Source organism: Carcharodon carcharias, chromosome 9, assembly GCF_017639515.1.
Source record: "Carcharodon carcharias isolate sCarCar2 chromosome 9, sCarCar2.pri, whole genome shotgun sequence".
Classification (NCBI taxonomy): Eukaryota; Metazoa; Chordata; class Chondrichthyes; order Lamniformes; family Lamnidae; genus Carcharodon; species Carcharodon carcharias.
Window position 1 is genome coordinate 59,478,532 of NC_054475.1, and position 15,420 is coordinate 59,493,951.

At 48.3% G+C, this 15,420-nt stretch overlaps 2 protein-coding genes across 5 annotated transcripts in view; both read right to left on the minus strand.

The window, feature by feature from the left end:
- Nucleotides 1–4,067, minus strand: part of klhl12 (kelch-like family member 12) — a 59,709-nt gene extending 55,642 nt beyond the window's left edge. For both annotated transcript variants that reach the window (XM_041196385.1, XM_041196386.1), the window contains exon 1: nucleotides 4,010–4,067. The gene's annotated coding sequence lies outside the window, so the exon portion shown is untranslated. The remainder of the gene's footprint in view (nucleotides 1–4,009) is intronic.
- Nucleotides 4,068–12,847: 8,780 nt separating this feature from the next.
- The window catches only part of LOC121282611 (adiponectin receptor protein 1-like), a 29,973-nt gene continuing 27,400 nt past the window's right edge, over nucleotides 12,848–15,420 (minus strand). For all 3 annotated transcript variants that reach the window (XM_041196389.1, XM_041196387.1, XM_041196388.1), the window contains one exon: nucleotides 12,848–13,779. In XM_041196389.1, the coding sequence (XP_041052323.1) occupies nucleotides 13,664–13,779 (116 nt within the window). In that variant the 3' untranslated portion in view covers nucleotides 12,848–13,663. The remainder of the gene's footprint in view (nucleotides 13,780–15,420) is intronic.

Genomic DNA, 15,420 nt, shown 5'->3' on the forward strand with positions numbered 1-15,420 from the left:
TGGTGGCATCATACTAGAGTTGGTGGAAGTGGCAGAGGGTGATCCTTTGAATGCGGAGGCTGATGGGGTGAAAAGTGAGGGCAAGGGGGACCCTATCATGGTTCTGGGGGAGAGAGGAATGTGTGAAAGCAGAGGCGCAGGAGCTGGGTTGGACACGGTTGACAGCCCTGTCAACCACAGTGGGTGGGAAACCTTGGTTATGAAAGTAGGAAGACATGTCAGAAGCGCCGTTTTGGAAAGTGGCATCATCGGAACAGATGAGACAGAGGCGAAGGAACTGAGAGAATAGGATAGAGTCCTTACAGGAAGCAGGGTGTGAGGAGCTGTAGTCAAGATAACTGCGGGAGTCGGTCGGAATGAGAGGACTCCTCTACATTGGAGAGACCAAACACAGACTGGATGACTGCTTTGCAGAACACCTTTGGTCTGTCAGTAAGCATGACCCAGACCTTCCTGTCACTTGCCACTTCAACACCCCATCCTGCTCATGCCCACATGTCCGTCCTTAGTCTGCTGCAATGTTCTAATGCTGCAATGCCGCAATGAAGCCCAATGCAAACTGGAGGAACAGCATCTCATTTTCCGATTAGGCACTTTACAGCCTTCCGGACTTAACATTGAGTTCAATAACTTCACACCGTGAACTCTCTCCTCTATCCTCACCCCCACTTTTTATCCCCTTTTTTCAATATTCATCTTCATTTTTTAATTCTTATTTTTTATCCACTTATTTATTTTAATTTTTATTCATTGTTTTATCCCCATCTTTTATCCTATTTTTGATCTTTTTTTCCCAACACCGTACTCTTCCCCCCACTCCGCTTCCACAAGGGCCATCTGTCACTTGTTCATGTTGTTCTTTGCAGAGTGCTTACCCTTGTCCTGCTATTATCACATTCTGCTTTCTGACCTTAATGCCACCATCAGCACCTCCTGTAGCCAGTACCATTATCATTAACACCCCTTTGTCCTTTTGTTCATGACATCTCTGGCAATCTCTCCTTTGCCCCCACCTATCGCTGACCTTCTATCCAGCTTCAGCTGCTTCACCCCCCTTAAACAGTATAAATTTCATCACATTTTACTTCTCTTTAGCTCTGAAGAGTCATACAGATTCAAAATGTTAACTCTGTTGTTTTTTCTCTCCACAGATGCTGTTAGACCTGCCGAGTTTTTCCAGCATTTTCTGTTTTTGTTTCAGATTTCCAACATCCGCAGCATTTTGCTTGTATCGATCTTCCTAGTTTATTTCCACATTCCTCCTGGATTCCTGATGTACTTCCTCCTGTTGGTCCCTCAATGTTTATTTTTTGCCGTTTCCCACCTCCCTGATTTTCTCAACCCTATTTACTTCCCTCCCATTTGAAACCGCAGGTCCATTCTACACCCTTCTCTGGCCCCCCACCAAAGGCCCGGGTTCATTCCCCCGTTGCCAGCCACCCCACAGGTTCACTCCCCCACAGTCCCACCACCCCCTACTCAGGTTATTCCCCCCACACCCTCGGGTTCATTCCCTGACCCCCATCAGGTTCATTCCACCCCGCAACCAGGGCTCATTTCACTAGTCTCCCCTCCCTCCCCACACACCACCTCAGGTTCATTCCACCTGCCCACCCTCCCCCCAGGATCATTCCACCCAACCCCACCCCTCCCCAGGATCACTGACACTGCTAGCCCCTCCCTTCCCGGGTTCATACCCTCTCCCCCAACCTCTCCCTCTCCAGGTTCATACCCTCCCTCGTCCCCCACCCTCTCCCTCCCCGGGTTCATTCCCTCCCCAAGTACATACTCTCCCCCCACCCTCTTCCTCCCCGGTTTCATTCCCTCCCCAAGTACATACTCTCCCCCCACCCTCTTCCTCCCCGGTTTGTTCCCTCCTCCCACCCTTTCCCTCCCCCCACTCTCTCCCTCCCCGGTTCATTCCCTCCCCCCACTCTCTCCCTCCCCGGTTCATTCCCTTCCCCACACCCTCTCGTTCCCTGGTTTCATTCACCCCTCCCCTACTGGTCTCCCAGGGTTCATTACCCCCTTCCCCCCAGCTCTCCGCATTCATTCTCCCCCACCGCATCCCTCCCCGGGTTCATTCCCTCCCTGGGTTTCATTCACCCCTCCCCTACCGCCCACCCGGGGTTCATTACCCCCTCCCGCTCAGGTTCATTCCGCTCAGGTTCATTCCACTCACCATCACCCCCCCTCCCCAGATTCATTGCCCATGCAAATCCACTCCCTCCCCGGGTTCATTCCCGCCCCCTCCCCGCAGTCCCGCTCACTCCCCGGGTTCATCCTTCTTCCCCAGCCCAGGTTCAAACCCCTTCCGCCAACTCCCTGGAGTCATCCCCGCTTCCACCCACCCTCTCCCTTCTTGCTTTCATTCACTCCTCCCCTACCGTCCACCCAGGGTTAATTCCCCAGCTCTCCCCTCTCTCCCTCCCTGGGTTCAACTCCTCTTCCCACCCCCACACTCCAGGGTTCAACCCCCATTCACTGCCTCCCCTTCATATATCCCCCAAACCCCGGGGTCCATCCCCCATTCATCCCAAAACCTGGGGTTCTTCACCCCCTCCAATCTCGGGGCTCTTCACCCCCTCCAATCTCGGGGCCCTTCACCCCCTCCAATCTCGGGGCCCTTCACCCCCTCCAATCTCGGGGCCCTTCACCCCCTCCAATCTCGGGGCTCTTCACCCCCCCTCCCCAACTCTGGGATTCACCCTCCCCCCTCACCACTCCTCCCAACCCCAATGTTCACCCCCCTTTCACCACGCCCCCCACTTCCCCAACCACAACCCCAGGGTTCTTCCCCCTCCAACATCACACCCCCCTTCCCCAACCCAGGGGTTCATCCCCCCTTTACTCTCCCCAACCCCAGGATTCATCTCCCTTTCCCCAACCCAGGGGTTCATCCCCCCTTCACTTTCCCCAACCCCGGGGTCCATCCCCCCTTCCCCAACCCCGGGATTCATTGCCCCTTCACCGTCGACCCACCCCCAACCATAGGGTTCCTCCCCCCTTCACCCTGCCCCACAATTCGGGGTCTGCTCTCCACGTCAGGCCTCATGCCCCCTTCCACACCCCCTGGGGTCCCATTCCCTCCTCCCCCTCCTGGGGTTCGCCTCTGCATCAGCACCCCCCCCCCCCACCCAGGGGTTCATCCCCACATATACCCTCTTGGGGTTCATTCCCTCTCCGCTTTGCTTCATCCCCCCCATTCCCCTCCCCCTCAGGGTTTATCTCCCCAACCCCACCCCAGGGGTCCATACCCCCTTCCCTCTCTCTCCCCCCCTTCCCTTTCTCTACCCCCACATGGGTTCATACACCCATTCCCCTCCCCTCCTCCCCAGCTCATCCCCTCCCTTGCCCCCCCATAGGGGATTCATCCCTCCTTGCCCCCCACAGAGGGTTCACCCCCCTTCCTTCCCCATGGGTTCATCCCTCGTTCTCTCTCTCCATCCCATCCAGTTTCATCCCCTCTTCCCTCTCCCCCCACCATGGGTTCATCCTCCACCCCCCATGGGTTCACACCCTCTTCCCGCTCACCCCAATGGGTTCACCCCCCTCACCCCCATGGGTTCATCCCCCCTTCCCTTCCCCCCCCCAACCTCCATGGGTTCCTTCCCCCCTTCCCTCTTCAACACCCCCCCAAACCGGGGTTCATCCACCCTTTCCCCCCTCCCCCCCCACATCGACCCGGGTTCATCCCCCTTCCCCCCCCGAACCCAACCCTACCCTAGGTTCATTCCCCCTTTCACCCGCCCCCCGCCCCGCCCCGCCCCCAACCGGGGTTCATTCCCCCTTCTTCCAACGGGTTAATTCCCCTCTATTCCAGGGGCCCACTTGCCTGTTTTCTGCTTTACCCCTTCCCGGGGCCGCTGCTGCCCTCGGCCTTCCCCCACCCGCTCTCCAGGGATTTTTCCACCAGCTCCCTCCTCACTCCCCGCGGGTTGAGAGGATGGGAGTGGTGGTGTTGAGACCCCGACCTCTCCCACCCCTCCCCCTCGGAACCGCCGCTTACCGTCCGCCAGCCGCCCACTGGACTACAACACCCACAATGCATCGCCTGACGCATGCGCACGTAGCTGGGAGCCGGGTCACGTGGTAGCTTCCCTGGAGACAGAATGGAGCTGAATCCTGGAGCTGGGAATCAGATAGGGTCGGAGGTATGGGCTAGACTTGCGACCAGCGTTTAGGGACGGGCTGGATGCTGGTGTTGGGGCATGGGAAGCGGTGACGAGGTACAGGGAGGGGGCTTGTGGAGGATGGGGGGGTTGCCACTATTCCACAAACATCCATTAAATGACAGGGGGAGAAACTTTGGTTAATCACAGGAGGTGAAGGAGAGGTTGAACAAATAAAAAAGCTGCAGAGATTTCATAGTAAGTAGAAAGCCAAACCCTAGGCAGTAGCAAGGGACGAAAAAAATCTATCTCTTGAGCTATGAACATCACCGGCAAGGCCAGCATTTGTTGCCCATCCTTCATTGCCCTTGAGGCCAGTTAAGAATTGCTGTGGTAAAAGCAAAAAACTGCGGATGCTGGAAATCCGAAACAAAAACAAAAATACTTGGAAAAACTCAGCAGGTCTGACAGCATCTGCGGAGAGGAATACAGAGAAGAGTCTGGTGAAGAGTCACACAGACTTGAAATATTAACTATATTCCTCTCCGCAGATGCTGTCAGACCTGCTGATTTTTTCCAATAATTGCTGTTGGTCTGGAATTGCATACAGGCCAGACCAGGTAAGGATGGCATATTTCCTTCCCTAAAGAGGCATTAGTGAATCAGATGGGATTTTATGACAATCAATGATAGTTTCATAGTCTCCATTACTGAGAGTAGCTCTCAATTCCAGATTTTATTAATTGAATTTAAATTCCACCAATTACCATGGTGGGATTTGAACCAATGTGCCCTGCACATTAGCCTGGGTATCTGGATTACTAGTCCAGTGACATTACCACTACACCACCTCCTCTTAAACTTGTATTTATACTGTGTCTCTTGGGATCTCAGGATGTTCCAAAGTAACAGGAACTAAACATTTTTGAATACTTGCTATTGAAAAATGAGGGAGCCACTTTTCTTTAGGAAGGTTCCACAAGCAAGCATGTGAGAATGATCAGATAATCTATTTTTTAATAGATGTTCGACAGAACATGGGGAGAATTCCCCTGCGCTGCTTTGAAAAGAGTCCATGGAATCTTATTTGGTTTGGAGAATCTAGGCATGGAACAGAAGAACTTTCTTTGACCCATATGCAAGGTTCAGAGCCATATTGAGATCAATTTGTTGCAAAAAAGAGGAAATGGATGTAGTGAGAGATGGCTTGAGTTTAACCAATCTCACATCAATATCTCTTGTACTCCCAAATTTGTCTACTGTAGTCTTCCACCCTACAGGATGTTGCTCCTGCTGTTGAGCTATTTGAATGATCCCTTACTTCGGTCTGTTTTTGATGCTCTCATTCTTTACAATCGCCAATATTCACCTCTACTCCATTGAACCTGAAGATCTGAGACCTCCTGGCTTTAGTGGACCAGATGCATAATTGGCCCAATCTTTGCTGGTTGAAACTATGCTTCTTAGTCCACAGCCTAACACTTTGAATATTTCAGGGTTATCTTCAGGTGCAAGAATAATCCCAGACTCCTCATTGACAAACAGTCTCCCCTGAACTCACATTCCCTGCGTCACAGCAGTGACTACATTTCAAATATACTTCATTGGCTGTAAACTACTTTGGACAATCCTTGAGATTGTGAAAGGTGTTATATAGTCATTTGGTAGTACAGAACTTGAGTATTGCTGAAAAAAGAGACATTGAAGTTTTTCGTCTTGCACTCATCAGGACACTTTGCAAGAAGATCAATATAGGGGGAAAACAACAATTTCTCTTTTTCTAGCAATGTTATATAAATCACGATAGGGTTCCCCTTCTCTTCACCTTCTACCCACCAGCCTCCATATTCACAAATCATCCTCTGACATTTTCGCCACCTCCAGTGTGATGCGACCAACAAACACACCCTTTTGGCATTCTGAAGGGACCATCCCCTCCATGATACCCTGGTTTACTCTTCAATTATTCCAAACACCCCTCTGCATCCTATTGTCATAGTCCTATTCAGCACAGGAGATGTAACAGCTGCCCTTTTACCTCTTCCCTTCTCACCATCCAGGGCCCCAAACACTTCTTCCAGGTTAAACAGGAATTTACTTGTACTTCTTTCAATTTGGTATGCTGTACTGGCTGCCCATGAGGTAGTCTTTTCTAAATTGGGAAGACCAAACAGAGTGTGTGGTCGCTTTGCAGAACACTTGAGTTCAGTCCACAAGTGATCACTTCCCACTTTGCTTCTTTAATCCATTTCCACTTTGATCACTGTCCTCAGCCTCCTACACTGTCCTAGTGAAACTCATTGGAAGTTTGAGGAACAGCACCTCATCTTTCTGTTGGGAGATTACAGCCTTCCAGCCTCAACATTGAGTGCAACAATTTCAGATCATAACCAGTGCCCCCATATTTTCATACAGCAGTTGCTGATAATGATTCTGCTTGTCATTTTCAGCTCCTCCAGACCCACCTTGTTTCTTTTCTGTTCCACTACCACCATTTAATCATTCCTGCCTTCCACCCAATTACAGACCTCCCCTTTTGTTCTTTCCTCTCCTTTCCCACCCTTTTCACTGCCTCTGTACTTGTTTAAAACCTATTACACCTCTAACTTTTCCCAGTTCTGATGAAAGGTCATCAACCTGAAACATTAACTTTGTTTCTCTCTTCACAGACACTGCCTGACCTGCTGAGTATTTCCAGCATTTGCTCTTTTCATTCTATATAAATAGAATTCTTTCATATTTTTATACCCATCTTTAACACCAAATTTAAAAAGTTATTTTTTAACTCTTGAATATTGGGACATGTTCCGTTACCTTAGACGGTTGTGCCTCCCCTGATCATCTATTCTTTACCCTCATGTTAACCCCATGTTGCTCTGTAGTTTCTCCCTCACTTTATCTCCTGTCCTCTTCAAACTCATCTCCTCCATGAGAGTTGTCTCTTGGTCCAATTCCTTACCATACAACTACCTCTCCTTAATCCAGTGGTCACTGACATCACCAGTGGTTCCCTTTCCTCAAGGCTTGTCCCCCCCACCCTTCAAAACTATCACTTCCCTGTCCAAAAACCATACCTCAAATCTTTGTCCTTTAGAACTACTGCACTCTGCCTAAACTCCTTTTCCTCATTAAAGTCCTCACTTGTATTTATGCCACTCATCCTTTGCCCATGTCTCCCACAGTTTCTCTTCAAATCCAGCTTTTGCCCTACTCGAATCACCAAGAGAGCCCTGGCCAAGCTCAATAATAAGTTCCTCTTGATGGTAACTTTTATGTCCAACCCCTCCTTGTCCTCTGTGACTTTTGGTATGGTTGACCACTTTGCCCTGCTCCACTGCCCTTGAAATTTTACACATTTAACTGTCCCAACATAGTCAGCACATTTCCTTCTTACCTCCATCCCCCCAGACTAACGAATTGGGAGAATCCCAAGATTCTTTCACTGGATCATTCCTTTTCCTCTTCTCCATGTTGCCTGTTAGCAACGTTCTCCATTGGCATGGGGTTGGCTTTCACAACCAATGCTGGCCATACCTTGCTCTACCTCTCCCTGCCATCATCTGTTCCTCATGACACATGACAATGATTTGTGGTCAAACTACTCATCTGACATCAATTCATAGATAAGGAGGAACCTTTTTCCAATTTGACAGGGACAAGATTGAAGCCATTCTGATCAAACTCCACTAAAACAGTAAATCTGTCTGATTCTATTCTCTTCCCAGCTCAGGCTGAATGTGCAAGTGCAAAACCTTAGTATACCGTTACCAATCTCCAATCCAGCCCATCACTAAGATCAATTTCTATCTCCACATCACCACCTCCATCTGTACCTCTCCCCACTGCTAATGAGACTCCCTCTATGCTTTTACCAATAACAAGCTGCACATCCAAAGTAATAATATAAAGCACTTTGAGATGTTTCTCTATTCACCCCATCTCCACAGTGGGAGTCTCAGCTCTAGTCTCTGAAAATTCCTCCCTAAGCCCCTTCAATGCATCTCTTGGACTGGTTTCGATTGTCTGAAGGGATCAGAGGAATTTTCCATATTGATTTCCTTATTGTTCCTGGGCTTTTCCCTGATTTTTGCTTTCTTCTGGATAGTACGTGGCTGCTGGGAGATCGTTACTACAAGCTAAGCCTGATGTACCAGCTGATCTTTTCCTGCCTGTATTTTCCATTTGTTTATATGTCATCTGGTAGCCAGGAGTGAAACTCATGGATGGGTGGTCTGTCTATGAAAGCCTGGGGTAGATGGTGGAAAGTACGCCTGGAATGTGGCATTGGATTTGGATGTCTATAACATCAGTGTGCCTGGCACATCACAAGTTGCTGAAGGCATATGTTTATCACAAAGCTAAGTGAGAACATCTCGTGTTTGGGAATGCCAAAAATGGGAAATAGCATGCAGAGGTTGGGTATGAAACTTGTGCCTCTATGTAGCGGGCCTAACTGGGTTCCAGAGTTGCTGATGCTCCATGTTCAATTGGTGGTTCCATCAAATAGAGATGGGGTTTGGTGCGTGTTCATTCTATGGACAATGGGATGCTGGCTATGCAATTGCCTTTTCACCCCTTGAGCAGTTCCTGGTACCAGCTGCCTTTCTAGTGAGTTCATACCCCCAGCTGGCAGTTATCTAATACCAGTTAGAATTTTCCTTTGCTTCCAGATGGTTAGCCTGATGACGACTAATTGGAAACCAGTTGATCATCTGTGGCATACAGTGATCAAATACTTGAGCCTGCAGGAGAGAATGGTCATTGACCTGCCAACTGGGCTCATTAGAAGGACCTGGAGGAGTAAATGTGTCACTTGAAAACATGATTCGTGAACCCACCCAGTTAGATGTAACAACAAGAAATTTACCAGAACAGTCCCCTGGTAAGCTGTGCAATTTGAACTGATTAAACCCCCAGCTCTAAACCTTGTTCATTATTTAGGGTCCAAAGATCTTGGCTCTCATCAACCTATGCCTAGGTTGTTTGAGAATTTGTGTGCATGTTTGGGTAAAATGTGTCTCCAAGTGAGATAGACAGAAGCTGTCCCTCTAGCTTGGTTAGGAAATTCCTAAAAACGGTGATGGTTTTCCATGCATACAAACACCCAACTAATCAAAAAACACAAATCTGTTTTCTACGGTGCTTACTGGTACTGAACTAACAAAACAAAAACAGAATTACCTTGAAAAACTCAGCAGGTCCGGCAGCATCGGCGGAGAAGAAAAGAGTTGACGTTTCGAGTCATGACCCTTCAACAGAACTAGGCGAAACCCAGGAGGGGGTGAAATATAAGCTGGTTTAAGGTGGTGGGGGGGTGGGGTTGGGTGGGGGGAGAGAAGTGGAGGGGGGTGGTGTGGTTGTAGGCAAAAGCAGTGATAGAAGCAGATCATCAAAAGATGTCACAGACAACAGAACAAAAGAACACATAGGTGTCGAAGTTGGTGATATTATCTAAACGAATGCTAATTAAGAATGGATGGTAGGGCACTCAAGGTATAGCTCTAGTGGGGGTGGGGGGAGCATAAAAGGTTTAAAAATATTTTATAATGGAAATAGGTGGGAAAAAGAAAAATCTATATAATTTATTGGAAAAAAACAAAAGGAAGGGGGAAGAAACAGAAAGGGGGTGGGGATGGAGGGGGGAGGTCAAGACCTAAAGTTGTTGAATTCAATATTCAGTCCGGAAGGCTGTAAAGTGCCTAGTCGGAAGATGAGGTGTTGTTCCTCCAGTTTGCGTTGGGCTTCACTGGAACAATGCAGCAAGCCAAGGACAGACATGTGGGCATGAGAGCAGGGTGGAGTGTTGAAATGGCAAGCGACAGGGAGGTTTGGGTCATTCCTGCAGACAGACCGCAGGTGTTCTGCAAAGCGGTCGCCCAGTTTACGGTTGGTCTCTCCAATGTAGAGGAGACCGCATTGGGAGCAACGAATGCAGTAGACTAAGTTGTGGGAAATGCAAGTGAAATGTTGCTTCACTTGAAAGGAGTGTTTGGGCCCTTGGACGGTGAGGAGAGTGGAAGTGAAGGGGCAGGTGTTACATCTTTTGCGTGGGCATGGGGTGATGCCATAGGTGGGGGTTGGGGAGTAGGGGGTGATGGAGGAGTGGACCAGGGTGTCCCGGAGGGAACGATCCCTACGGAATGCCGACAGTGGGGGTGAAGGGAAGATGTGTTTGGTAGTGGCATCATGCTGGAGTTGGCGGAAACGGCGGAGGATGATCCTTTGAATGCGGAGGCTGATGGGGTGATAAGTGAGGACAAGGGGGACCCTATCATGTTTCTGGGAGGGAGAAGGCGTGAGGGCAAATGCGCGGGAGATGGGCCGGACACGGTTGAGGGCCCTGTCAATGACCGTGGGTGGAAAACCTCAGTTAAGGAAGAAGGAGGACATGTCAGAGGAACTGTTTTTGAAGGTAGCATCATCGGAACAGATGCGACGGAGGCGAAGGAACTGAGAGAATGGGATGGAGTCCTTACAGGAAGCGGGGTGTGAGGAGCTGTAGTCAAGGCTGTGGGAGTCGGTAGGCTTGTAATGGATATTGGTTGACAGTCTATCACCAGAGATTGAGACAGCGAGGTCAAGGAAGGGAAGGGAAGTGTCAGAGATGGACCACGTGAAAATGATGGAGGGGTGGAGATTGGAAGCAAAATTAATAAATTTTTCCAAGTCCTGACGAGAGCACGAAGCAGCACCGAAGTAATCATCGATGTACCAGAGAAAGAGTTGTGGAAGGGGGCTGAAGTAGGACTGGAACAAGGAATATTCCACATACCTCATAAAGAGACAGGCATAGCTGGGGCCCATGCGGGTACCCATAGCCACACCTTTTATTTGGAGGAAGTGAGAGGAGTTGAAGGAGAAATTGTTCAGTGTGAGAACAAGTTCAGCCAGGCGGAGGAGAGTAGTGGTGGATGGGGATTGTTCGGGCCTCTGTTCGAGGAAGAAGCTAAGGGCCCTCAGACCATCCTGGTGGGGGATGGAGGTGTAGAGGGATTGGACGTCCATGGTGAAGAGGAAGCAGTTGGGGCCAGGGAACTGGAAATTGTTGATGTGTCGTAAGGTGTCAGAGGAATCACGGATGTAGGTGGGGAGGGACTGGACAAGGGGAGAGAGAAGGGAGTCAAGATAATGAGAACTGAGTTCTGTGGGGCAGGAGCAAGCTGACACGATCGGTCTACCGGGACAGTTCTGTTTGTGGATTTTGGGTAGGAGGTAGAAGCGGGCCGTCCGAGGTTGGGCGACTATCAGGTTGGAAGCTGTGGGAGGAAGATCCCCAGAGGAGATGAGGTCAGTGACAGTCCTGGAAACAATGGCTTGATGTTCAGTGGTGGGGTCATGGTCCAGGGAGAAGTAGGAGGAAGTGTCTGTGAGTTGACGCTCAGCCTCCGCGCGGTAGAGGTCAGTGCGCCAGACAACAACAGCACCACCCTTGTCAGCGGGTTTGATGACGATGTCAGGGTTGGACCTGAGAGAATGGAGTGCAGTAAGTTCAGCGAGAGAGAGATTAGAATGGGTGAGAGGAGCAGGGAAATTGAGATGACTAATGTCGCGCTGACAATTCTCAATGAAAAGATCAAGAGAAGGTAAGAATCCAGGGGGAGGGGTCCAGGTGGAGGGAGAATATTGGAGGTGGGTGAAAGGATCCGTTGAATGGGGAGAGGACTCCTGCCCAAAGAAGTGAGCCCGGAGATGAAGACGGCGGAAGAAGAGTTCAGCATCGTGCCGAGCCCGAAATTCATTAAGGTGAGGGCGTAGGGGTATGAAACTAAGTCCTTTCCTGAGCACTGAACGTTCAGCATCGGAGAGGGGAAGGTCAGGGGATCTAGTGAACACACGGCTGGGGCTGGGATTGGAAGATGGGGTGCGGACGGAGGGACAGGCAGGGGTGGAGGGTCCTAGATGGGTGTTGGTGTCGATGACTTGTTGGAGCTTGCGTTCCTTTTAGCAAAGTCCATTTGGGAGACTGGTTGACAATAAATGTTGGGCCAGACCCATGGCTGCAAATGTCAAAGATTTCCCATCCTCTGATGTGTAACTAGCTGTACATCAACAGCTGGTAGTTATTGTTACACTAAACGTTTGCTTCCGAGGGAGCTCCAGCATGGGGAGCAGTAATGATGTTTTCAAAAAATTCATTCTCAGGTGTGGACATTGTTGGTTAGGCCAGCATTTATTCTCCATCCCTATTTGCCTTTCTCAAGATGGTGGTGAGCCACTGCAGTCCATGTGGTGTACGTATACCCACAGTGCTGCTAGGAAGAGAGTTCCAGGATTTTGACCCAGTAACAGTGAAGGAAGTGATATATTTCCAAGTCAGGATGATGTGTGGCTTGGAGAGGAACATGCAGGTGGTAGTGTTCCCATGTGTCTGATGCCCTGATTCTTTTAGGTGGTAGTAGTCGCAGGTTTGGAAGGTGCTGTCGAAGGAGCCTTTGTGATTTACTGCAGTGCATCTTGTGGATGGTATACACTGCTGCCACTGTGTCAGTGGTGGAGGGTCTAGATGTGGAAAAACAGGGCTGCACTTTGTAGTTTAATAGGTGAGAGGTGTATGGGCTTGCGGGTGCAAAACTTCTCTTTCCATTTTTGCCTCTGACACAAATACCATCTCACTTGTGTATAGCATGGAAAAAAAGGCAGAGCAAAGTGCTCCCCCATCTCAGGCAAACATCAATCTCCAAGGATCCTGGAAATAATCTCAATTTACCACAACAAAAACAATGTTTAGTCAGGTCTAGACCAACCTTTTTATTGCAGGATACAGATCACTCATCAATATCAGTGCATCTATTCTAGCACTGCCTATATACAACAGAACAGCCTCTCCCCCCAAGATTTAACTTAACAATGCCCGTGAAGAAATGTACATGTCTATAAAGGCAATCAGAAAACCCCTTAAAATAAATACTGTGTTGCAAGTACATGACTAAATATAAAGTGCCCGCACATCAGAGCTACCATACTGTTAGGTTTAATATCTCCACGCCCTCCCACACTTACAGTCACAGTCCTCACTAACAAATTTTGGCGACTGAGGGAGAAGAGCTGAGCAGAATGAGTGACATAACATAATCTGAAAGTGCTCAGTAAGCCAGTGTTTACCAGAACACTGCCAAGGATTACTCCAGCCTCAGACAGGGCAGGGGCTTCCCATTAGTCGGAGTACGAACTGGTCACGGTGTTACGAGGCTGATTTTATTGTGTGTGTGGAAGAGCTGGCTAACAGGAGCTCCCAATGTCCCCAGTGTTACTACCTCTTTGGGGGCTCTCAGACAAAAATTACTGTGACTGGGGAGAGGCGGTGGGGGGGAAATCATGCTAACATTTGCTCAGCCTCTCTCTCTCAGCAACTCCCTCACTCCCCAACCCTCACCCACTTCAAGTGTTCACTGATAAAAAAGGCTGTCCACTTTGTTTCTGAGGTGAGGGAGGGCAAGAAGGGCACATTAATTTGTTTTGAAAAATAAAAGAAAATGAAAAGACTTTCAATGCACTTTAGGCCTCGTTGGTAGAGAATTCTCTACAGTAGTCCCACGTCTCAGAGCAATGAATCATCTGTGCAACCTCCCTCCAGCCCATATCGAAACTCCTGTAGGTTGGAAACGCCATGGAAGTGAACAAAGGCTGCAACTACTACCAGGACATGAAATAGCTGGTGTGACTGGAACTGGGTAGAGAAAAGGAAAAGTGTTGGTTAGTAATGCCCAGGCTCAACATGGGGAAGAAAGGCTGGTAGCTGCATTGATTGTTTACAGTCAACTATTTAAAACAAGCTAGAAAGAACTTGATTTTATATAGCACCTCATGACCTCAAAGTTCATAAACCAATGAAATACTTTCAAAGTGCAATGAGATATAGGAAACGTGGCAGCCAATTTGTACACAGCAAGCTCTCACAAACAGCAATGCAATACCCAAGCAGGTAATCTGTTTTTCAGTCTTGATTTGAGGGATAATTATTGGCCAGGACTCTGAGAAGAACAAAACTAAAATTCTGGCAATCTGAAATAAAAACAAAAATGCTGGAAATGCTCAGCACATTTGGCAGCATCGACGGAGAGAGAAACAGAGTTAACGTTTCATCACAACTGTTTTGACCTGAAATGCTAACTCTGTACCCGTTGAACCAAGGCTAAAACAAACCAAATTGATTAAAAACAAAGTGTATGGTTCACTTATTGCCTCAGTGGAACAATCCAGCAAGTAGCTGATCCATGGCAATCAGATAATTCCACAGTTTGATAGCAGATCTGTGCAAGGATAATGGATCCACACTACAATTCCCTTTAACATCTGTGAATTTAATAGTTACTTGGTAGCACAGAACTTGAGTATTGCTGAAAAAAGACATTTTAACAAAGCTTTTTGTCTTGCACTCATCAGGACAATCACAAGAATACCAATGTCAGAGGAAGCAACAACGTTATACTGTATGAGAGTGCTGACTGGTTGGCAGGTAGACACTAATTGATAGAGGTGTTGCCATAGATAATGCACCAGTTGATGGTGACTGATAGATAACTGCCAAGCATTGTTTGAAATTTTAAACCAGGCAACTTAATTCTGATTAGTCAAGACATTGCCCTGAGGAATGAACCAGCAAAAGGCTGTCACTTATTTTGCTTAGCTGAATAGGTGCAACATGTGTACATGTTCTTTCTGCCTACAAAGAAAAAGGCCCTGTGTTTTAATAAATGTAGCTTTCAGTACACGCAAATGCACCACACTGCAAGCCCAACTGACAATCTTAAATTGGTTGTCAGCGTAATTTTTAGCACACTGAGGATTACTTAGCAAATGTTGTCCAACCACAGAAATCACATCTAATGTTGGACACAACTCAAAAGTTACTGTGACTGGTGGGGGGTGGGAGGGAAATCACGCTAACATTTGGTCAGCCTCTCTTTCAGCAACTCCTCCACTTCATGTGTTACTGACAAAAGAGGCTGTTCATTTTGTTTCCTTTTGTTTCTGAGGTGAGGGAGGACAAGAAAGGAACATTAATTTGTTTTGAAAAATAAAAGAAAATGAAGAAAAAACTTTCAATGCAAACACGGCCTGGTTGGATACGGTCTGTATCTTGCCTGTTGTGAACAACGGCTGGGACATGCTGTTTGATACGATCGGCCAGTCTTAAGGACATACAGCCTGCATACCTAGTATCACATTGGCATTGAAATTCATATGCCACATTACTCATTTGTGAGATAGGCAGAATGTCTTTTTGACTCGGTGGCAGCATCCTGTTAATGGTCAATACCACTCATGTCGCTACTGCATAACAGCAGCATGAAACAGCTAGCTTCAC